Here is a 24525-nt window from a genome sequence, read left to right on the forward strand (position 1 = left end):
CGATTTGTGAACAAAATAATTTATTTGTGCCCATTTCATTATTTTTCCTCAAGAATTGAAGTGTATTTAAATATCTATATTTGATGCTGGATTATCCTATTTGAGATGCTGGCACACCATGGCCCCCATACTATGCCCTCCTGTAAAAACAAAAATTAATTAGCTTCCCACTCCACAAAAATTACTGCTAATCAAGCACAGTAAAGATGCGTGTAAAGATGTGTAGTAGCGTGTTATGCATCAACCAAAATACTGCTAATGAATGATCTAAGTATAACAAGGTATAGAATTTGTATAACTTCTAAATGCATTTTAAGTAGTGTATACAGTGTATACATTTTAAATGCACGGTTAATATCAATATGATAACAATAATAATAATAATAATAATAATAATAATAATAATAATAATGTCAAATAAGTTAATTAGTACAAATATTACTATTCAGATGTCCTTATAATATGCCAAGAATGTCAAAAGGTTTAGAAAACCACAGAGTTAAGTGTCACGTCAGGTTTACAGATTATTCCATTATCCACTAATAATCAAAGTCACATATGACATTTGCTCATAATGTTCATAAACCCAGAGGATGCTCTTGTCATCAGGCTCTTTTGGAGTGCTCTAAGTCATGTTCTGACAACATCCTGTGAACCAGGTATTGCCAAAAAGCAAGTCTTAAATATAGGGGATGGACAAGATAACAGAAACGCCTAAAAATATATGAATCTGAAGTACCTAATAAGGAACAGGGCTACTCTTTGCCTCCAGCACAGCTTCAATCCTCCTTGGAAAGCTGTCATACAAGCCCTGTATTGTGTAGTGGGATATTGGACCATTCTCCAAGAAGAATAAGCCTCCAGGAAATCAGGACTTCCCACAAAAGTGCAATGATGTTTAGATCCGGTAGGTTGGGGTTGGCCATAGAAGGTATTTGACTTGATCCTGGTGTTTATCAATCCACTGTGGAGTTTGTTTAGTAGTGTTTATGGAGGCATTGCCATCTTGGAATATGGGAAAATCATGAGATAACAGTGTTTGCACCACAGGCTGCACCTGGTCCTGTAAAACAGCCTCATATTCCTTGGCTGTTATACAACTGCACATGCAGAGCAATCATCTGATCTGATGACTCCCATGAGATGGCTGCCCCTACCATCACAGATCCACCACCATGTTCAACAGTTGGCAACAGACATGGCGGGTTGAAGGCATCCTTTGGCTTTCTGCAAATATAAATCCATCCAAGGAAAGAGGTGAAGACCATCAGGCCATATTACTTTTTTTTCCATTGCTCAGGCTTTGTGCTCCTTATACAAGGTTATGCCTCTTTGGGCCTTAGTCTTGGCTGTAAGCACTTTCCAAATGGCAGCCCTGCCATAATGCCAGCTTTGTGAAGCTTATTATGTACAGTTTTTGTTGAGACTGTTGAGACGATTCTTTAGCGATTTTTGAGGCTGTAGTTTTGTTGTGTTTAGCAACTAGCCTCGACTTGCGACCACTGTTCCTCTTTGACAATGCAGTTTGTCGGCATCTGGCATTACCAGGCTTGGCCTTACCAAATTAAATATTTTAGCAGTTTTTGTAAATGATGCATATGTAATTGTGGCACCAATTATTGGGCCTCCTTGGAACAAACTCACATATAAAAGTGATGGTCAGAACTATTTTAAAGCTGACATACTTTTAATTGGCATTCAATATTCGCCTGTGTAGCAGCCTTTGTTACTGTAATGTAGTTAACTTCAAAATCCTTTCAAAATCCTTTCATTTGGCGTTTGTTATTTTGTCCATCCCCTTGTACATCTCCTGTGACTGTGACTTTCTCATTGTTCTTTCAAAAACATCTTAATGACATTCACTGCATATAGTATAGATATAATATCCCATAGTCTTATACATATGACTTGTATTTAATTATATATATTTGTATTATATGTAAATATATAATTGATAACTTTATTATTATTAATCACTACTGTTTTTTGAGCATTTTGGTGTAGATTCTTCCACAGCCTACACACTATAAGCCCGTAAGGTCTACGATGGCCTTAATGAAGATTGTATCATCTCTCAGATAGGAGCTTTTGCCGGCCAGTTTTGCCAGTGGACAGAAGAGCGGGCAGCCGCTGGCAATGTTCATCTCACTGATTGGCCGCTGAAAGGAGGTGGAGCTGACATCAGGACGGAAGGCATCAATAATGTGCTCCCTGTTGTTCTGATCCAGGAGCATCAGAGTCACCTGGAGAGATGCAGCAGAGGAGTGCTTACAGAGAGGAAAAGACCGGCTTGCTTTGTTCCATTACTGAGGTGGTTGTGGATAAAAATGGAGTGAGAGGGATGTAAAGAAGTGTGATCACTCATAACACCTACCTTCTGACTGAACGGCCACTTGAGCAGAGCATCGCACTTGCCCCTCATCACCACGAAGAAGAGTGAAAGGTGTGTTCCTCGACCCGTCCCATCTCCATTCAAATACAGCCGTAGGCACATTTTGTAGCCATATTTGCTGGAGTAGAACGCTGTGAAGGAGAAGAGGGGAAAACCAGATGAACAAACCCTGACTGTAAACAGAGTCTAAAAATGGAGTCACATGAGAATAGGAGTGAACGTTAACTCCCTCAAGGACAACATGAGTCTGTGGAAATTCCCTTGGCTATATACCACACTATAAAGAGAATGGAAAGAGATTAAATCTAGCAAACTACATGATCTTAACTCATTCAAATTCAATAACAGCCTTTCAACCGAGCTTGATATGCCAAGTATAGTCCTTTCAAATGGACAATGGATGGTGATTATATGACCCCCCTGCAATCCATCGTTGATCTCACCTGGTGAGAACATGGCGGGCGTTCGACCAGCCACGGCGTCCTGTCTGCGGCGTGAGAAGTCAGCGATTTTCCAGACAAATATGCCATCGTAGGTACAGAACTGGAGCTCTCGCAGTAGCTGTTCGGTCTCAGCCAGCTGCAAGTCTCTCATTGTCAGGGTCCTCTCTAGTTGGCGCACCTTATTACTGAGGTTCTCAATCTTGTCCTGGTCTAGACGATGTTGATGTGAGAAAGCCTCCAGCGTGACCGAACTCCGCTCCACCTCCCGGTTCAGGACGCACACAATGTTCTCCAATGCGTTCACCTGTCATGAAACGGCACCAAACACGTACTGCATTTAGGTCCTTCCTTTGTGTTGAGTTTTGTTTCATTCAAAAGCCCTATACACCAGTGGTTAAAAATCTGATTTACTAGCACTATCAACGCGGAGGTAGCCAGTTCCGTCAGCACGACATCATCAATAAACAAATTAGTGATTGAAAAAGGCCAACGAAGTACTATCATGTCCAACAAAGTGCATCCAATCCACTGAGACCCACCTTTTTGTCCAAGTCGAGGGATTGCGGGGAGGCTGCAGCTCCGGCTCCCATGGTTACTCCCTCCTCAGGAGCCCTGTAGAGGCCCAGACCAGAGTCCTCCTGCCACTCCCCGGGGCCCGCCGCCTCCGTACGCATCCGAGCCATAGACAGCACCATGGGCAGCAGCAGGCGCAAGTGCTCCATAGTGCTACTCTGCTCATGGTCGCTATGCTTCCCATTCTCTATCTGAGAGGGCATGGAAGAATTACAATGGAGCTTGTCAACAAATTATATAATTTAACTACTAATAACATGTTTAAATTGAGCCCCTTAGAAACTTCAGAGGTAAATAAATCCATTGTTTTTTAGGTCATGAATGGCCACAACAGATTTGCCCTGCTCTAATGCTAGGTGGTGATCCTTCTGAGGACAGGAAAGGTGTGTCCATCTGTTTCCATTAGCAAAACAGCATTTGTTTTTTGTTTGACTCTTTTACTTTATTTGCAAAATGGTAAAATAATATCTTGGAAAATGCATCCCACAACAAAGAAATAATAGTTTGTTGAGGTGTGTTTTAGAAATACAGTTTTGAACACCCAGAAGAAAACTAAATTTGGCAAATTACGTGACTGTTAATTAGCAGGACAGCTAATATTGATAGTTTATACCAAAGTGAAATATTACTTGGGAGTGTATAAGACGTGTGTGCAAGACTTATATCAGATTGTAAGAAGATTGCACATGATAAGTGATTAGACTATTGTACTTACCACAGCTTTACAGCCCACTTCACTGAAAGGACATGCACTCTTTGACTTTGCACAGGACCTGCTGTGGTCACTGAACTGAAGGTAGAATGGAAAAGGAAAGGTCAGGATGTGGGCCAGCCCCTGAGGTTGTTGTGTATCACTCCAAACGTGAAAGTGAAAGTACATTGCAGGCTTCTTAGTCAGAAAGAAACTATCAAGTTGACCATAAATTACCATGAAATGTGTCCCTAGTCTAGCCATTACCTCATGCCCTTTAGAGTGTAACAAAGAAACAATGAGCCCTTGTTAGGAAAAGAAACTGTCAAGCATTACCAAGCCAACTAGATATAGAGCAACTTCAGTCCACATAATTTAATTCTTAATTATTTCTTTGTTTCAGTAAGAGCACAAACCTTTTCTCTTGGGATCTTCTTCTTTCCACAGTCCTTACATTGCAAGGGAAACTTCTGGCAGATCTCATCATGGGCCTAAAATACACCAAGTGGGAGTATGAGAACTTTATTTTGTGTCCATTATATGCAGTATAACACAACGGGCACCTGTTTTACTCTAGATCAGTGGTGTCCAGTCTGCCTGAAGACGCTAATCAGTGAAATCACCAGATATATTCTTTGGTTGGAGTGAAAACCTGCAGACTCTTGGCCCTCCTTGGCACACAGTTGGACCCCACTGCTCTAGATAAACCCTATTTCTCACCTTGATGTCTTTGTAGTTGAAGGTAGCTTTGCAGTATTTGCAGTTCAATGTTCTTGCTTCACACTCTCTTTCAGTATGCCTGTCCTTCTCTGTACGAAGGACAAAGTTGTTGCATGCTTCACACTGTACCCGTTCATATTCACAGCGACCTTCATGCTGAGCCTAAAAAAATAAAAGAATGACAGACAGATAGATCATTTCTCCCGCCTTCTTACTGTGTCTGCCCTTCTCATGCAATACAGCAGGTATCTCTGGTATTCATTGTCATTGTCAAAGAGAATGTCAAGGGAGTGTTTTTGTTATTGCAGCCTTTTTAAGTGCAAAGCATAAAAGCTGTGCTAGCTTTGAATATGGAGGTTAGATGAAAAACCATGTTACTAAAAAAGCAATAGCGCTGATTGGTAAATGATATACAACCTGACCTATTGTCACTCGTTATGTGTAGCTGATACACCCTTGTTTACCACGGTTAAAGCGGTTTTAATGTCTTGCACATACACCCATACGCCTGTTTGAGTTTTAGAGGTGTGGCACAGAATGTGTCAGCTGCTGCAGTGTGGGAAAGCAAACTGTAATTTGATAATGGACATTTAATTTCTCTCCAGTGTGCACAAACTTCCAAATGACAGCTAACAACACAACAACCTCATTTGATCAATGAAAACAAGGTTGTATACCCAAATGTTCTTTCCACTAACCGCAACTGATCAATATTTTGTATTCAAGCCAGTCTATACTGTAGAACATTTCTAATATACAAATTCACTATCATGTCTATTTTTTTTTTCTTTCTGATTTTTCTGAAATTTTTCTTTTTTCTTGTGAAAAACTGAATAGTTTTGAATGAAACAATGAATGAAACAACCTGAAAAGGGAAAATAATTGTTTGGTTGAACTGTTCACCACTCTGCACTATATGTACACCTGTGATGTGATGGGGGTTGTGAGTAGGTTAAAACATGAAAAAAAGTAAAAAAAAAAAAAGAAAAAAAAGATTGAGATTAAGTTACAGCTGCGATTACAATCTATGATGTGTAATTCCGATGAAATGTCCTGTGACCCATTCAGGAGAATGAGGAAACAAATATTCTGAGAATTTACAGCTTATTCATTTGCACAACAAATGCAAGAGAGTGACTTTTGGTTGAAGAAAGGAGGGAGTTACAGTAGTCGAGTCGTGAGAAGATTAGGGCGTGGATTACTTTTTCCAGGTCGCTGTGTGATAGTATTGGTTTGATTCTGGAGATGATTCTCAGTTGAAGGAAGCAGGACTAGACAATTTTTTTAATTTGTGGTTTGAAGTTTAGGTCAGAGTCAAATAGTACTCCCAAGTTTCTGGCAACGGGCTTCACATTTTGCGGACAGAGGACCAAGGCCACTCTCAATATGACTATATAATATGAATTTGGGGGACTGAACAATATGATTTCTGATTTTGAGTTATTGAGCTGAAGAAAATTCTGTGCCATCCAACAGTTGATATTATTGAGGCAATCTACAACAGCAGCTAGGCTGTTTGGGTCACCAGGTCTCAGGGGAAGGTATATCTGTGTGCCGTCTGCGTAGCAATGAAAAGAGACATTGTGTCTTTGGATAATTTGGCCAAGTGGCAGCATATAGATTGATGGAATGGAAGTTTAGAAATGGGCCTAAAATTGTTAAGAACAGAGGGATCAAGGTTAGGTTTCTTTAAAAGAGGTTGGACCACAGCATGTTTAAAAACAGACGGAAAAATGCCTTTCTCCAATGAGCTATTAATAATTGATAAAATACTGGGCCCAACTGTGTCAATAACCTCTTTAAGAAATTTGGTGGGGATAATATCAAGGCTGCACGTGGTTGATTTCATGTGGGATATAGTTTCAAATCAAAATGACAGTGACACAGGTTAAAAATTGCTAAAATAACTATTGATGTCCCTATTGGCATGTATAACTCGGTCAGGGGGAGTAATTTGCTGTCTTATATTCTCAAATTTATTCGTAAAAAAGTTTAAAAATTCCTCACACATCTCTGGTGAGGCATCGGTAAAATGACAGGGGGAGGGGGTGATGACGGAGTCTATTACCTTAAATAAAATTCTGGGGTTAAAATAGTTTGCTGCAATCAGGTTAGAGAAGAAGGTTGCTCTTGCTTCTTTAACTGCCTTTTGATAATTGTGCATTGTGTCTTTCCAGATCTCATAAAATACGTGTAAACCACTCTTCTTCCATTTTTCCATTCCTTTCTCTTTAATTCCTGGGTGGTTCATTTAGCCAGGGCTGCGATGTTTTATTTGACTTTTTGTCTTTGTATGGGGCGACAAAGTCCAGGACAGTCAGACAGGTGTCATTAAAAAGGGAGACCAGCTCCTCTGTGTTAAAATCTGGATCAAAGGCAGTTAAAGGCAAAGCAGCAGCATTAAAAAGATCAGAAAACTTGCTAGCAGACATAGAGTTAAAAACATGGCAGCGGACAGGTGTAATGTGGTTAATAGGAAGTTGGGATAAAACCACACTGAATAAAACCGCTTTGTGATTGGACACACAGATATCCTTTGTCTCAATGTTGTCAGGGCTGAGACCACTGCACAGTACTAAGTCGAGGGTGTGGCCCTTAGAATGTGTACTGCTTGAGTGAGGTTAAAAGATTCAAAAGTATTTTGACATAAAATGAGATAACAACTCAGCAAACTCTTGGATAAAAGCATTGTTTGGTCTAGGCGGTCTGTATATTATTAAAATTATCACCGGATCCTTAGAATTTAACATAAAACCAAGATGTTCAAATGATGTAAAACTACTATGTAAAATGGGAGTGCATTTAAAATCCTTTCTGTAAATAACCCTGCCTGACAGCCTGGGTTGGTGGAGATGTGTAAAATCAGGGGGGGTTGCTTCAATAAGAGGACTGCAGTCTCCCTGAGTTAACCAAGTCTCTGTGATGATAAAAAAGTCCAAATTATTAAAAGTAATAAAATCATGACATAAAAAGGATTTATTATTTAGAGATCTGATGTTTAAAAGACCAAAATTTACAGGTTTACAGTTAGCAGCAGCAGAGGGTAACAGAGGTTGTTGAGGAACTTGAATTACATTATTATGATTAGCAGCAAAGGGGCGTGATAATGAGCATGCTACAGTTGGTCTATGGTAGGAAATGATAGTGGTTATAGTAGAAGGCACACCAGTCCCGTTTAGGAGAGCTGAGTGGGGTGCAGGAGTAGGGGATGGTGGAGGTGACTGAACATTTAAGTAAGAAAGTTAAAACACTGAAATCAAGAGCACTCTATGAGAGTGCTGGATATTCTTGTAAAAATGTGTATTGATGGTGCATACCTAGCCATAAAAGGTAATAATTTTGAACAGGAAGTTATGAAGAATGATGCAGGCGGGTTCAGTGGGCTGGGGTTCACTGACCAGGAAGAGGAAGACACTTTCATTTCATTAAGTGGAGCCACAGAGCAAGAATCACAGGTAGGTTAGCATGTTTTTTGTTTGACTGTTGCTCACTTTACAGACAAGTAAAGTTAAACCGGCAATTCTCGAACTAAATTAACTATAAACGATTTCCGAGATCGAGAAGACAAACCCCCGCCCTACCCAAACCACTCATCAACATTGTGTTGAGTCTATTTTTCCTGTTTTGGAAAACACAGGGGCGTGTATGACTAGCAAGAAATAGCCCAGATCTTTCCAGTCAACAATGACTAACATAGCAGCCTACACATGATAGTTCACAGATAACATGGCTGAATCATACAGACATGAACAGGGGGTTCCCCAAATTTGTGAGTAGCCAGCCAGATGGGAAAAGTAACCGGCTAAGGGATATTTGTGGCAGCAAGATACATTTTTCCGGTGATGCCACTTTTTACCAAACCTTAAATATGTTTATGAAAGCATGACAATTAAAATAACATGAATAAACATTTTCATTAAAGGCTCAATGCAAAAATAAACGGATAATCTTTATTAATTGTGAATGTTTAATGTACTTTCTTGAGTCAGTGCAGAAATGTAATTTTTAATTGTAGGAAATAAGTAGGCTAAAACAAAAATATTATAACAAATAGTAATAAATATAAGAACAAAGTTCATATTTTAGTCTTCTCAGAGCAATACTGGATCTCTCTCCTGAGTACTACTGCACTCACAGAACTGAGATCCAATAATTATGGAGAAATGCCCCAATTTTACATAACACCTGCATACTGAGGCTTTAACAAACCCTCCTAAAACAGAAGCCCATATGATCTTTCCCTGTTCCTCCCTTTACTTCTCCCATTTATATTTTGAACATTGGCAAAATGGAGTCAGTGTGCAAGTGGGACTTGTCAGGATTGGTTAAACTTGGATGGCAACATCAAAATCAAGGACCAGAATGGCTCGCGCAGATTAACATGACGTTGTTCAGTCAAAAGCTTCTTTAGACTCAGTTATAAAAGTAGCCGGCCAGACAGAGGTGGGTAGACGGCTAAATAGACGGCTAAATAGCCGGCAGCCGGCGCTTGGGGAACCCCCTGCGAACACTTACTGTCTTCAAAATCGCAAATGTATATAAACCTCTCCCACGTTTTTTTTCCAATACCATGGTCACAAAAACCTGTCACAGCCGCCTTTCTTCAAAGACAGCAGGTTTAAAACCGCAGACTAATCTAGTCAGCACCACATTTGCAAACATGTAAAAATATTTAAAGCATCAGCCTAGTGTCATCGCCTTTTACTGGGTTCCTGTTAACACCCTTGTTTTAGCGAAGGTTGCTATTAGGTGTCATACACACCACAAACTCAGAGTGCAACAAACACCCTTTTCACAGAATTAGCACCAGCCAGTCATCCCTCCTTATCAACTATTACTAGGCTTCATTTCCCCACTCTGAGACACTGATAGTAGAAACCAAACCAGATAGCTGACATTCATTAGACCACCAACATGCAAGAAAAGAGAGCTGGGATATTTGTAAATGTTTTTGACTGGACTTTTTTTTTTTTCTCTGTACAAAGCACACTTTTGTAATTAAATGAGGGACAAAGTTCCTCCTACAAAACTGCCTGTTCCAGTTTGAAACCAGCTAACCTTTTTATCATTACTCTGACTGCTTCCTACCCTTCCCCCAGTAATCTAGTTAATCTTAACCGCATGACTGTTCACCTCGCGGTACTTTCCCACTCGGTTGATAAACGATATGTGGGCCTCGGGGCTGGGTATGGTTGGGACTTTCCAGGCTGTGTATCAAGTTTCACTTCCTGTACACGTCATTCGTTGCTATTGGCTCGGGTCACGCAACAAACACTAGCGCATTGTACAAACGCAATGCAGTGCAAACTCACATGCTGATGGCTGAAGGGAAATTCAGCCAACATGAACAAACATCTAAAAATGCAGAAAATGCAGTGGTTGGAGTAAGTGGGCACTGAGGTTTGGAGTGGAGTAAACTAGTAAATTGGCACCTATACAGGTTTTTGTGGGACAGGGGATTATATTACAATAACACTGCCACAACAACAAAAAAGTTGAACTTTATACTACACCTCATACTCTTTGATTGAGCCCGTCCAGCTGCAGCCCTGATTCAGACACCTGGCGGGCAGACTGGCTATTTCCCGTCCTGCAGCATTGTCTGGAAACGCCTGACAGAGGGGGAAGCACAAAGAGTACAGTCAGATCATGAAGCCACTAATTATAAAAGGCAAGCAGACACAGTGGGTGGGATTGTGTGGCTGTGGTGAGGAAACTCCAGTTGGGTATGTCTCTTCTCCTAAGGAAGGAAGCGGGGGGGGGGCCCTGAGTTGTTGTTTTGTGAATTTCCTTGATTGAATACAACACTGCCTTTTCCCAGCCAAGGAAATAACGGAAATAATAGCTTCACTATTGTTGACATCAGTTTTACCTGGGGAAGAAGCTGTGCAGCTGTGCGTGTTAAGGGCATGGGGGCGGGTGTTCATCAGTTGGTAGAGGATGAGTCATAGAATAACACTGTTGGCTGATCACTGAATATCTCACAACTTACCTCATTGCTATTTAGAATGGATATTGGCTCCTCATATATCTCCTCCTGGTGGCAGGCGTCACAAGGCTTTGGGCCAGAACTGACAAAACGAGACAAGCTTGTCATTTTACAGTACAAAAAACATTCTGGAGGCCAGCTAGTCGGCAGTCAGTCCACAGTAATCCTCACCTGATCCATTACTGGAGCATCTGCTAACCACCATGGATCAGAGCTGAGGTACACAGATGTCATGAATCAATGTAATGGCACTCTAATTGCTAGGCAGCACAAGAACAAGAGAAGTTTGTAGTGCCATACAAACACTGCTGATTTCAATGAGGTATAGGGAATTACAGTGGTGATTAAATGTTTCAGGTTATGCAAGGTTAAAGACAAATAAATGACTGGTTAATGAAAGGGTTAAATTAATACAAATGCCAATAAAGATAAATGCCTTGATCAATAGAGAACTGAAGTCTGACGTAATTTTTTTAGGCTGTAAAGCATTTCCGCCATTCAGTGTGTAGTCCAAAATTGCTATAGAAAATGTGAATGGGATTTGCAAGTAACGTCAAAAATAAACTATGTGCTACACAGAGGCTCACTAGCTATACTAGGTTTTGTTCCATGAAATAAATACATCAAGTAACATCAGCTTTGTGAATTTTTGTCCTTCAATTACTTTTTATATCGATTGCTGCTAATCGTTTGGGGAAAAGGACTACAACAGTAGGCTAGCTATCTGGTGGTTTGACATGATTAGTTAAATACAATACAATTGTTGTATTTACTATTAATTAATCATAATTAATCATACAAATAACTGTTCAATGGAACGCTATGAAAATTGTAATAATTTGAATGAACAACACAGTCAGGAGATGAAGCTCTGGCAACGAAAAATGTGATGAGAGGTAGAGGAAGTTGATCATCACTGCTATTGTAGTCCGCTTTCCCCTATGATTAGCATTTTGTTAGCAAAAATCTATATTAAAAGTAACTAAAAGAACAAATTCACAAAGGTGATGTAATTTTCCAAAAAGCCCATTCATATTTTACATAGAGATTTTGGACTGCACACGAAATGGCAGAGATGCTAATCTATGGCATACAAAATTACGCCAAATGACGACTTCCACTTGTGGCCTCTATCCCTGTAAAGATCGACAGTTTTCTGTCAACAGTTGGGTGCTGTTGTGTTGATAAGCATCATGCCAAGAAAGCAACCACAAACAAACTGCAGTTCAACTGAATTATGAGTGTAGCTTGAGCAATACCCTGTGCAATGCAAGTCAAAAAGGCTTGGCCTTTACTACGCATTTCGAACACTTAACAGATTAGAAGCCTATTGCACAATTTTAGCTTGTGAAGAAATGTGCCTTGTTGAATCACCTCTCTATACACATGCCCTACACATTCTCCATTTAAAAACTCCAGACCTTTTCCAGACCTTATTTTCTTAAATTGACTTTTGAAGATTTTGGTTGGTGTTCAGTATGATCTGTGCTGACTGTGGCTGGGCTATGTGACTGTCAACTAGGCCATATCCCTCTACTGCTGAAGGTTTTTTTCACAACAAGTATCTACATGTGTATCAAGACTGAATGACATTATTTTTCAAGACTTTTTATGTAATTTCCAGACTTTTCAAGCCCTGGAAAGTGTTAACTTCACTTGCCATGCATTTCCAGACTTTCCAGCCTTGCATAAGAACCCTGTACTGTAAATAAATCTTGACTGTCTTGACTCTCTATTTCTTTTTTAAACCTGAGTTAGTCCCACATATGACAAGGAAATCCTATAACCATAACACTGTTATTTTTAGAAGTTTGTAATGTTAGGCATCCATTCAATTTTCTTCTTTTGGAGAAGAGTTTTGGAGAACCAGTCTGCTAATGAAGGAACCACGTACTGTTTTTGAGACCGGCTATGGTTTCGAGTTCTGCACTGTGCTTTTTCTCTTAATTATATCTGTCTCTAAACTCTCTCTGTATCTTTCACTGTATCTAACTCCCTTTTAAGAAAAGACAGTAGCATCCATCCATCAGAAACTTGTCAATTTTCTCATGTTTCTCTTTCGGCATTTCACTCTCATTCTTCTTCATGCCTTAATAGAAAATAAATCTGACATGTTCTTATTTTCATCTGGGCAAAGTATAAAAATAATAAAACAAAACAAAACAAATAATTATAATATAAGGCTATTTTCCATGTATTAACTTTTCTGTATAGTCCAAAAACTACAAAAAAAAGAGAGAAACATTTAGAGGAAAGTCCCAGTTGGTGAAGAAATCCCAGGTGGTTTAAATGGCAGTATTAACTGATACACCAGTGTGTTAATAATAAATTCCCAAATGCATTCATGTATTAACAAACAACCAATGCATCAGTCATTACAATAAAAGAGGCTGAATGTGAGATGGGAAAAGAAGCTGAAACAAAACCATGGACATCTTTAGAATGAATCAGCATGGGCAGATCCTGGTGATTCACCGAGTTCGGCAATAGGATCCAGTCATGTGAAGGCTGATGCTGCATTAGGTGATCGATTTCTGGGCTGCAGCAGCCATCAGAGATCAGCAGAGGTAAGTGCACAGGGTGTGCTGATGGGAGCCAAGCAAGCAAACACCACCACCACAGACCGGGCACAGGAGGATGCTGGAAGATGCTGCCATTTAATGAGAGCTGGGTAGGTCTGAGCATGCCCAGTAAGAGGGGAAGCATTAGGGGAAGGAGCCAGGTTTGCAGTGCACACTGCTTTAGATGGTTTGAGGACCTCCAGTCTACCTGGTGAGCTGTTTGAAGCAGTGTACACAGAAGCGGTGGCCACACTGTGCCTGGACAGGCTTCCTCAGGACCTGGAGACACTGCTGACATTTGTATTTATTCTCCATGGGCACCGACAGCACGCTGAGGGGGATCCCTGGTAGGGAGTCTGCGCAGTCCAACGAGATGCGGGCCATTCCTCTCCATCAAACTCTGGTGCTGCACCCTGTGAACACATACCACACATAAAATGTGTTAAAAGCCATATGAAAAACCAACACATGAACAAAAACACAAACTTCTAAGACCCTTGTGTAATAGAAACAGACAGCACAACAGTACATCGGCCAAAGCCCTGAAACGCAAAAATGTGATTCTCTTGGTGAATCAAAATAACTACGTTTCACCAAATTTTTTTCTTCTCTTGCTAGATCAATATATTGTAGTATTGTAGAGTAGGTCAACACTGGAATTATGAAACAGTGTATGGATCAGCATCTCCCTTGCGTAAAGAGGCTGCTGCGAGGCAAGGTAAGACACGAAACAAGGCTGGATGAGTGCAAGGTGTGAAATTCATAAACTAATGGTGAAACAAAATGCGTCTGGGCTTGTTTTGAACACTCAACAGTGGTGTGTGCCTGCCCTCTTGTGGCTAAAAACATTAATGGCTCAAACGGTATCAGGACAAAAAACCCGAATCTGTTAGCTCGCTCGTTAAGTCAATATATTGAGATAACAACAATAGGAGACAAAAAATTGGTAGAACTTAGAAAAAGAAACCTGATAAATAATCCTGTTAAATACACAGGAGAAAAAGAACAATTAGACGAAACGTACTTCTTTGGATCCACCCAAATGTTTTTCTCTTGCCTTTCAGGGCTTCAGCACAATACTGACTTTTATCAGTAAATAAAAAATATAAGCATGTGATAAATGCAGTAATTGCATTTAATGTAAATGCATATTTGCCCCCTAGTGGTTAAATATGGTATTACCATCATCTCTCGCAGAGAGACCAGACGGAATTCATTTAATTTTATTTTATAGCACTTATTTAAACATGGTTACAAAGTGCTTCACAAAAATAAGAATAAAATGTTCCTGACATAATGCAGAAATTAAGAAAAAAGAGAAGCAATAGTAGACAATAATAGACAACAATAAAATGTGTATAAAAGAAACAATACAACAAAAAGGCAAAGAATTCAACCCATAACATCAATAAAAGCAAGCCTAAAAAATGGGTTCTATGGAGAATTTGCAAAAAGTGTCTTGTGAATGACAGAAACCTCCACTGGCAGATTGAATTTACTGACATGTATAATACGACCCAGGTAGTATTTCCTGTCGATGCAAGCTTGATAATATGTTTTGTTTTTGACAGGAAGCAAGTTTTTGTCCAGTATCTCATGAATAATTTCTGTATGTCTTATGACATCAATCATTGATGTGATTTCAAGTCGCAACAAAACCTTTTTACGACGTGGTGATTTACTGAGTACGAAATAGGGATGCCCCGATAACGTTTTTTGACGCCGATCGCCGATCGTCTATGAGCCATATCTGCCGATACCGATCGGCCATAGATCGTTTTTTTGTTTTGTTATAGCAGCTGGTATAGCAGTATTATAGGTCAGTTTCCATTTTACATACATTTCATCCATCAAATTGAGTCCTGGTTAAAAAGTATCCACATTTTCTTTTTTTCTACCTCAATATTTACTTGATCATTATGTAAACAAAACCATGTGCGTTCTAGGTAGCGCAACATGATTTAGTGAGATAACAGAAGCACAAGACTCAGACTGTTGCCACTTGCCTGTGTTGTTGAGTCGAGTTAAATAAATGGAGACATCCTCCGAAGATATATATCCGTTTCAGTCTTTGTTTTTGTATAAGTGAATGTTCTTAAGAGAGAGAGAAATGAGACTTTTCAGTTGCCTCTCCGCTGTTAGGGTCTCGACCGTCTTCCAGTACGACGCGGACAGCGTGCAGAGTGCAGACCATTATGTAAACAAACGCACATGACATGCTATGAATTGATGCATTAAATAAGCAGAGAATTAAATGAGGGGAAGTAGCGGGCATGACGGACTGTGACATTACTGGTTGTCCATGAAGATTTGTGTTTTTAATTAACATGTAGCCTAAAGAAATATGAATTCAAGAAGTTCAAGAAGAGAAATGGCTCACGTGTTTTGCGTCATCCATCGGTTTTTGCAATCGACTATAAAGCATTATCGGAATTCTCCGATCTCATATTTATACTGAATATCGGCCGATTCCGATTGCTGGCCGATCGATCGCAGCATCCCTAGTAGGGAAGTATCAAAGACTCTGTGAGCCATGGTTTTACTTAATCCTGGTTCGTTTTATTTTATTAATTAAAGGATAATTACAGTTATTTTTAACATGGGCCTTATTGTTCAATCACAGCTATTTAAAGATATGTGTAGCTGCAGTGTGAGTGTTATTGTGTTGAAAGGATGTGTTTTAATCTCTTTTTTTGCACTGTGTGTGCATTGAAGGCAGCACTCCTGGTGAACTGAAGCTACATAAAGCACTACAGTGAAGTAAGCAATTAAATTTTGAACACAATCAAACGTCGTGATGGGAAAAACTAGGAAAATAAGGCCCAGGTTGAAAATAACCATAATTATACTTTAACTGTAGCTAGTTGAATTAAAATGCACGGGGCGAAGGGGCAGTTGACAAGGTTGCTACCAGCAAGTGCAGTAAATGAGTCATGCGGACATGGGAGCCAGCTATTTATTATTCATGAACCTTTTCAGCCAATAATTAGCCTAGTATTGTGACTAATCAGTGCGGTTTGATGATGTTTGTAGGTCAGAATCGGGCAACCAGAGAATGGACCTGTTGCAGACAGTTTTTAAAAGCTAAATTTTGTGTGACAGAAGATGTAAGCAAATGCTTGCCTTTTTTCATGCAATCAAAAAAAATATGGTTATCTGTCATTTTTCTCTGTATGATTGTTTTCCGTAGTCCATCCAGACAACAGCATCAGTTGAACTAACTTGATTCTATAGTGTACCTGACATAGCCTCTGCACTTCTATAACAAATCCTTCTGCAAAAGTGCATGTAGGCTATGTGTGCAAGCAGCTGTCGGCTGCTGATCATACAGCCATACTGGCTATAGTTTCATGCATGTCAACAGAAAACAGTGTAGGCTATGTGTGCATGCATATGTGTTAACATATGCATGCACACATAGCCATGCAAAGAATGTGAACAGATTATAGCTTTACTGGAATTACAATGCAGCCGTGGGAAGGCCAAGCACCAGCTCATAAAGGGAACTCCTTTATCTAGGAGAACATGTTGTACAATGTTCCACAATGCAAATGCCAAATTGCTTTGAGCAGTGCTGTCTCCACCTATTAATTTGCTCAACTGGTAAAATAAAAGAGACTGACAAAGAAGACCAATTACGATGATATCTTAAAGGAACAGTTCACCCCCAAAATGAAAATTTAGTCATTATCTACTCACCTCCATGTACGGTATATGAAATAATGAGAAATATTAAATATTTGACTTTTAGACCCACAGTGCAACCTTTTGGTTACAAAACACTTGGATTATGCTGCACAAGCTGTTTGTACAAATCTGATGGACATGTTATGCTTTTTCTTGGAGCTGTAAAAAAAAAAAGTCATTAACTTCAATTGTTTGGGAGAAGATTGAGATGAAACTATGGACGCTAAGTCGCTGTGTGTTTGGTGGTCCTACCAACTTGAATGGAATTTCGGTTGACATGAAGGTGAGCAGATAATGACTGTATTTTCATTTTGGGGTGAACTATTCCTTTAACCCATTTAGGCCTACTCTCAGAGAGGATTCTCCTAATACTTCCATAGAGGGAAGTGGGACTATCAGTGGCTGATGGGTCAAAACTTGAATGGTAATGAAACAGGACCAGTCAAAAGGTTAGGCTACCCTGACCCACAAATTCATTACAGCAGCAGCAGGAACACTGAAACAGGAAACATCCCCAACTCCCACTATCAGTCTGACCTTTACAGAATAAATTCTAATGAAAATCTCATGACCAAAAGACTTACAGAAAGAGCACTTATAAAATCTCTCATGCTTATCATGACTTGCAACTTATTCCAGGCAAACATATGGCCAGTGATGCATTAATAACCATTAGCAGTAGTAACCATACAAAAGCCATTCAAACTTTAAAAAGAAAGTCATGACAATCTATGACAATCATTTCTATATTTTAATTGAATAAATTATGTTCTTTTTCTCAACTGTAAAAAGAGATGGTGTTACTGGTATTGAATTATCTCAAATGTGATGATAAAACAGAGATTTCCATTGCAAAGAATTTTGTTTTTGATTCAGTCTATTTAAGCAAACTCTTCAACTATTATTGACATATTATCATTTGTGACGTAGACTACATTGGTTTAGGCATGATGTATGTATTGCTTTTCCAAATCTTTGAGTTTAATTCTACTAGGAATTACATAAACAGTGAAAAGTTATTGGTGTATCCCAACACTGAATAGTCTAGAATAATGATCATATATTATTTTGTTATTACTCAATATAAAGCTTAATAAATTAGCCTACTCCCAAGTGTTATTCAGAGCTGTCTTTCCTTTCATGTCATTACAATTCAATGAAATCATTTGGCAGATAAATAAATAAATGGTATGACAAAAATTTGTGTTTGTAATGATGCAGTTATGGAGTGACACTTTCAGTATCATGAGCTATCTTGTTCAGTCATTTCTCACTTTCTTTTCATTTCAATCTTATTTCTGATATCAGAAGCCACAAGGCATGACTTGTTAATTCAGTCAAATGCTGTGCATATCATAAACCTTTTAGAAACTCCAATGTCCAATGTCCCTCCTTTACAGAAACCTTTAGTAGGCCTATGGCTTTGAACAGCAAATAGGCCTACCTGTCCATCAACAAACTCTGAACACAAAAGTTACAAAAGTAAGCTCACATTAGATGACCAAGAGTGCTTTGCTGTGAGGTCAAAGACACAGGAAACCTATTTCAGAAAAACAGTAATTCAGCAAGATTCAGTTGGCCAGACTAGACCACATGCTATTTAAACATGTAACCAGATCCAATCCATAAAATGGAACTAGAAAAGACCACATGATAAGTCATATAACACTGTTGTACAAGACTAGAAGGCAATATCTAGACAAAGAATAAAGTGAGAGACAAGCCTTAACAAGTATGTTACTACACTCATGTAACACACGTTACTCTTGCTGTTGTGTAACCATGGAAGCCTTGAGGGTAGCAACTAAAAACACAGAGAAAACAAACATCTGATAAGATATAATATTCTAGAAACCATATGCTGAGTGAATGAATGGCCTCTCTTTGCCATACTTCACCATCCTGTCAGTGCTATTAAAGTGAGACAAAGTAATATACAGATATCCAACAGAATCAGACTTGGATCATGGTAACTGTAACTGAAAACAGCAAATATGCTACATTGGATGAAAGATCACGAAATAACATGAAAACTGCCAAAAATAAAACCCCAACATCATAACTAGTGAGCACTGCAGTTCAGCAGTATAAACAAAAAAGTTTCAAAGCTTCAGTTTAAAACCGTCTTTGTAAAAATATACAACTAGAGCCATCAACTAGTAGCCTTTTCACTCAAAGCAAGGCTTTTATAACAAGTTCAGACCTGTCTGTACTGTCAACACAACCATTGTTTTTCTAAAAATAAATAAATGAATGAATAAATATATAACTATCACAACGTTGGTCCCATATCTGCTGCTGTTTAAAGAGTTAAGTCTGTAGCAGCTGTGAAAAGTGGCCGTCCGCTTCCCGTTCTCCCCTGCCTGCTCGCCCGCCCTTAGGTTCGCCATATTGCTCAATACTCTTCAAGTCTAGGTTCCCAGTTTCTGAACACCACAAACCTGAACACTAACGTTACTCACCCAGTTTCCAAAAGAAGTGTTTGCTCACTACATAAATTCAACACCACCACCCAGTATTTTAGCTGCTCCACCCGGGGATGTGACACACCCACGTCAGCAGCGACTAACGTTAGTATAAAGATGAGCTGCAGTAGTCACACACATCAGACTTCCCTTCCTCGGTGTGTAGCTAAACGCGCTCAAAATACAACTGTCACGGTTACTTTAGCCAGCTAACGCTAGCCAGCGCTTGGGGTTTTGTGGTACTAACGACTTGGTCATCTGGTGAGCAAAAATGTCAACTGTAAATAAAACCAGCTCAACTAACCTTGAACTCTTGGTTGCAACCGGAGTCAGACAAAATGTACTCTCTACGAAAACACATAAAAGGTAGCCGTTTGCCTGCTAACGGGGACAAGGACAACTCAACCTCGAGCAATGTTTACATTTTTTTTTTTACTACGTGCACATAAGTTTTAAAGACAAAGTAGTTTGGTAGCGCGGAGTCTCACAGTGTGCCCCGTGAAACGGATCAAACCCCGCTCCCTCGGACTGCTCCGGAGAGAAGAACTAAGCTCTGAATCCACCGCGCATGCGCAGATCATGCTCATACTTCATAATGTTTCGGCGATACAGCATACGCTCTCTGAAGTGGGGCTCCCGACACAGCGTGTTGACCTCGAAAGGTATGCATTTAGATATAGTGTACTGCAGTACCTAAGAGGGAAACGATACTGCTACTCCATAACTACAGCTACAGTTATTTTAACAGTTTCTTTGGCCGGAGAGGTTCCTAGCAACAATAGCAATGACTGCATGTTGACGGGGCATGCTACGTTACCTAACGTTACCATGTCAGAGGTGGCATGTATGAAGAATCACATATTTTAACATCATCCATTTGTATTAATTACTAACCAAATACTCTCGTCTTACGAGGACAAATCTTGGGGAAGTCACTTCAAACAAGGAATCTATCCCCTTTCTACCTCTCGATTTAACGCAGTTTTCTAACCACAGAAATGCTAGTGCACATTATCGCCTACACATGAGAATATTCTTTGTAAAGTGTAATGAACCACGATTTACCATCATGAAGAGTTATATATCATGTAATACTGGTAAATTATTAATGGTTTAAATGTCCCTTTCTCTTGAAACATATATTTAGCCCATATTACAGTAATGCTGTATTATGGGCTAACCAATCACTTAACGTTAAATGACTGTTTTGAGGTAACTTCCCCTAGACTTCCCCTAGAGAGTACCAGTATCTTGCCCTGAGCCTGGGTACCAAGACATGAAAGGGGGAGGTGGCATCTTGCCTTGTTCTGCTATATATAGCAAGGTTCACATCGTCCCTCCTAAAATTGTTACAGTGTGGCACAGTAACCAGACCAGCACTACACAACACACACCACCTCTATCTGGTGTATCTCATTAAATGATAGAAAATGTTCAAAAGATGCCCATTGATATGGTCTGGGTTGGGTTTACCAACCCATGTTGCTGAAATTGTAGTAATAATCCCATTTAGTGACAAATTTATTCATAACAATAGTCCAACCCAGATTGCCCAGATTTATCTGATTATCCAAAACTGAGATATTTTGACACATTCAGGAGCAGGCCACTTAGGAATTAGGCCCCCGGTCGGTCAATCCTTCTAATATTTTCATGTGTAAGCAATAACTGAAGAGAACTAGAGCGTTTCCAATTTAAGTTGTTTCTGGCCAGAAAAATGTCCAAAATGCTTAATATTCACATTAAAAATTCTCATAAATACCAGAAACACTTAACACAACTTAAATAATGTGTGAAGTTTCACTCTGACCTCTTCCTCTCTCACACATACATACAATCTGTCCGAATCTTGGTCCCAGGCTGCAATATATATGACAACCCACATCAATAATGTATTGATTTTTATTGGCTTTTGTTTATCAAGTCAAAAGATTGTTGACTTCATGTACTGAGAAGCCAATCATAATCAATAAGCTATTGAGTTTTTATTGTAATCTCAGGTTTATATAGCAAGTATCAGGTGTACTTTTTGTTGTCACATTGGATTCACCCATCCACCTGAACTCATCCATTCAGAAATGCTCATTCACAAATTGAAATTACAAAGATTTGATCGAACAGCTAAAGGTTGTTGGCTTGTCATGCATATATGATGTGTATAATCAAAGTTTATTGAATATGTATCGCCCTCTATCAGATCTATATAACAAATATCGAAGCGACCTAGACTGCAATTTGTGTTTTAATCTGGGTACCTAGATGGCACATTGAATGGATTTTTTTTCTATTAACCCTGCAATCTGCCAAGGAGGCTCTGCGTGAACTCTCCGAAGCCATTAGTGGACTACAAACTGATCACCCTGATGCCTTTGGTATTATCGCTGGGGACTTTAATCATGCAAATCTCAAGTCTGTTCTCTCTAAATTCCACCAACATGTGAATTTTGTAACCAGAGGAGAAAACATACTGGACCGAGTCTACACAAACATCCACGATCCGGGAGACCCTAATGCCAGCATACAGTCTTCTACACAAACGTGCCAAACCGGCACTGAAGCAGATCAAAGTCCGGCCAGAGGGAGCTACCTCAACACTGCAAGACTGTTTTGACCGCACAGACTGGTTCATGTTTAATGAGGCTGCCACCTATGACCAGCACACCAACCTGGAAGAATACGCTGCATCTGTGACTGGATGCACCAGCAAGTGCATAGATGATGTCACTAACCATCACCACACATGCTAACCAGAATCTATGGATGACTACTGAGGTCCTTGAGCTGCTGAAATCCCTGAATGCTGCCTTCAAATCCGGCGATAAAGCAGCGTTTAGAACAGCGATGGCCAACCTGTCCCGTGCCATCAGGGATGCAAAGCACGTACTTGCACAGAAAAATTCAAGAACGCTTTCTGGACACCAAAGACACGCAGCACATATGGCAGGGCATCCAGCCTGTCACCGACTACAAGCCTGCTCCACGTGCCTGTGACGGTGATGCCAATCTGCAATCTATGCACGGTTTGATGCACAGAACAACGTGCCTGCGATGAAGTCCATCCCTCTCCCCGGTGAACAAGGACTCTGCCTGCCCACTGCCGACGTCAAGAATGAAGAATTCTTTCCAGCATTAATCCACGTAAAGCTGCTGGGCCTGACAACATACCCGGCCGCGTGCTCAGAGAATGCGCTGACCAGCTAACGGACGTCCTCACAGATATCTTCAACATCTCCCTGAGCCACGTGGTTGTTCCAGCCTGCTTCAAGACCACCGCCATCATCCCAGTGCCGAAGAAGTCTACAGTGTGAATGACCGGTGGCTAGTCATGAGCCAGTTGAAATCCGGACTTCCCAGCTCAATGGACCCCTACCAGTTTGCATATCGTCCAAACAGGTCCACTGACGCCTGGAACACAAAAACACCTATGTGAGAATGCTGATGACGCACGACTGTTCAACCAAGCACAACTCAAACCACATTTTCAAGTTTGCTGATGACACGATGGTTGTGGGCTGCATTTTCCAACAGTCTGCATACAGAGAGGAGGTGGAGCAGCTGGCGACCTGGTGTGTGAACAACAACCTGTCCCTCAACGTGGACAAAACCAAGGAGATAATCGTCGACTTCGGGAGAACCCGCGCTGACCGCTCCCCGCTGCTCATCGACGGCTCTGCTGTGGAGACAGTCAATAACACTCTGGTCTCACTGCTCACTCAACACCACCTCTACAGCCGAGACAGCGCAGCAGCTTCTCCACTGCCTGCAGCGCTTGAGGAAAGCAAAAATCCTCACTATGTTCTACAGAGGCACCATCGAGAGCGTCCTCACCAGCTGTGAGGTGATTAGAACTGAAACATGTCTGTCTGCCTGTCTTATTACTGCCTGATTTGGAAATTGCAACGCCTCAGACCACAAGATCCTGCAGAGGATAGTGAGAACTGCAGAAAAAATCATCGGCCGCCCTCTCCCTTCCATCCAAGACACCTACCACAATCGCTGCACAAGTAGGGCCACCAACATAATAATGACAGACCCCTCCCACCTCTCCCATGGACTGTTCACCCCGCTGCCACAGGGGAAAAAGGTTCTGCAGCATCAGATCCACAAGACTCTGCAACAGTTTTTTCCCCCAGGCAGTCAGGCTCCTCAACTCCCTACTACCCCCCCCCCCCCCATCACTTGTCACATTCTAAGAAATAAGGCCTAACCCACAGAGCAGTGGATGGTTGGTGTGTTTGATTTTCAGTTTTCTGGGCCGGTGCGTTGGCGTTGTAATGGTTAAACAGAGGCTGTTGCTCTAATCTGGGTTGTTGCACAGAGCAGTGAATGAGGAGTCCCTGCAGTCTGGACAGTCGGGGATCGGCATATCGTATGTGAGTTTGTCACTTAATGGGGTTATTCCAGACCAGGCCTAATCTATGGACATCTGTTGCACAATTTTTTATCATTTACTGAGAGACCCAGATAGGCAGGGTGGTGCGGTTCCGATGGCTTCGGTTCAGCAGTGTAAATGTTTCTCATGCTGTTCCTCCTCTCCCTCAGCAGTGTGTGTCCGCCAGCAGCACAGCAGCAGCGAGTCTCCAGACAGCCACTATGACAGGCTGTACCCCGGACACATCCGCACCAACCCCGTACAGAAAGTCTTGCTGGCTGTCGGGTCAGGCGTGGCCGCGCTGCAGAACCCCTACAGACACGGTGAGACACATCGGCACATGGCTGACATGGTCATTCTCCAGTTATTCCTGGGGCTCCTTTTAATGTTCATTATATAATACCAAAACTTTCATCGCCAACTTTATGTTTTAAGAATTACGCCCAAAATGTTGTAGGATGTGTATGAATAAAAAGATGCAACAATGTTGCAAGGTGCAACATTTTTTGGCATATTTCTGTTTTACGGCATTCAGCTGTCTTGTAGACCTATAGCCATTATTCTGATTAAAACTAAAAGTCAGGCAGTCTATAACCAATACTGTTGAAACCTGCAAGGCTTGTTATCAACAA

General features: G+C 40.6%; 3 protein-coding genes across 9 annotated transcripts in view; 2 read left to right on the top strand and 1 right to left on the bottom strand.

Moving 5' to 3' along the window:
- Positions 1–20605, bottom strand: traf2b (Tnf receptor-associated factor 2b). 4 transcript variants are annotated; one of them, XR_013507223.1, is made up of 12 exons: positions 19826–19923; positions 13578–13782; positions 10812–10890; positions 10333–10431; positions 4820–4981; positions 4516–4590; positions 4124–4198; positions 3375–3599; positions 2836–3139; positions 2375–2523; positions 1172–2243; positions 1–1100 (listed from the first exon to the last, which is right to left on the bottom strand). XR_013507223.1 is itself a non-coding variant. In XM_071905965.2 (11 exons), the coding sequence occupies exons 2-11, from the start codon at positions 13751–13753 to the stop codon at positions 2025–2027; spliced, it is 1563 nt and encodes a 520-aa protein (XP_071762066.1). In that variant the 5' UTR covers positions 13754–13782; positions 20587–20605; the 3' UTR covers positions 1–2024. The 4 variants fall into 4 exon arrangements, 3 of the variants coding, with proteins under 3 accessions (XP_071762066.1, XP_071762065.1, XP_078144956.1); XM_071905965.2 differs by lacking the exon at positions 19826–19923 and adding an exon at positions 20587–20605 and having other exon boundaries at positions 1–2243; XM_071905964.2 differs by having other exon boundaries at positions 1–2243.
- The window catches only part of ermp1 (endoplasmic reticulum metallopeptidase 1), a 133434-nt gene extending 111891 nt beyond the window's left edge, over positions 1–21543 (top strand). Inside the window, exon 16 of the mRNA XM_078288845.1 lies at positions 21532–21543. The gene's annotated coding sequence lies outside the window, so the exon portion shown is untranslated. The remainder of the gene's footprint in view (positions 1–21531) is intronic.
- coq4 (coenzyme Q4 homolog (S. cerevisiae)) overlaps positions 19662–24525 on the top strand; it is a 9319-nt gene continuing 4455 nt past the window's right edge. The window contains exons 1-2 of one of the 4 annotated variants that reach the window (XM_071905968.2): positions 19662–19782; positions 24064–24216. Coding sequence is in view for 2 of the 4 variants with exons in the window: in XM_071905966.2 (XP_071762067.2) it covers positions 20090–20183; positions 24064–24216 (247 nt within the window). In the remaining 2 variants the exon portion in view is untranslated. Of the gene's footprint in view, positions 19783–19809; positions 20184–24063; positions 24217–24525 lie in introns of those variants that run through there. The other 3 variants (XM_078288844.1, XM_071905966.2, XM_071905967.2) reach the window with 3 other exon arrangements.

The sequence above is a fragment of the Centroberyx gerrardi genome, chromosome 2 (genome assembly GCF_048128805.1).
Source record: "Centroberyx gerrardi isolate f3 chromosome 2, fCenGer3.hap1.cur.20231027, whole genome shotgun sequence".
Lineage (NCBI taxonomy): Eukaryota > Metazoa > Chordata > Actinopteri > Beryciformes > Berycidae > Centroberyx > Centroberyx gerrardi.

Coding starts and splice junctions, on each gene's coding strand:
- traf2b (XM_071905965.2), bottom strand. CDS start 13,753: ATGGCCCGCATCTCGTTGGACTGCGCAGACTCCCTACCAGGGATCCCC. Junction 10,432..10,811: donor CCATTCTAAATAGCAATGAG/GTAAGTTGTGAG, acceptor CCCCTCTGTCAG/GCGTTTCCAGACAATGCTGC. Junction 4,591..4,819: donor TCAACTACAAAGACATCAAG/GTGAGAAATAGG, acceptor GGTGTATTTTAG/GCCCATGATGAGATCTGCCA.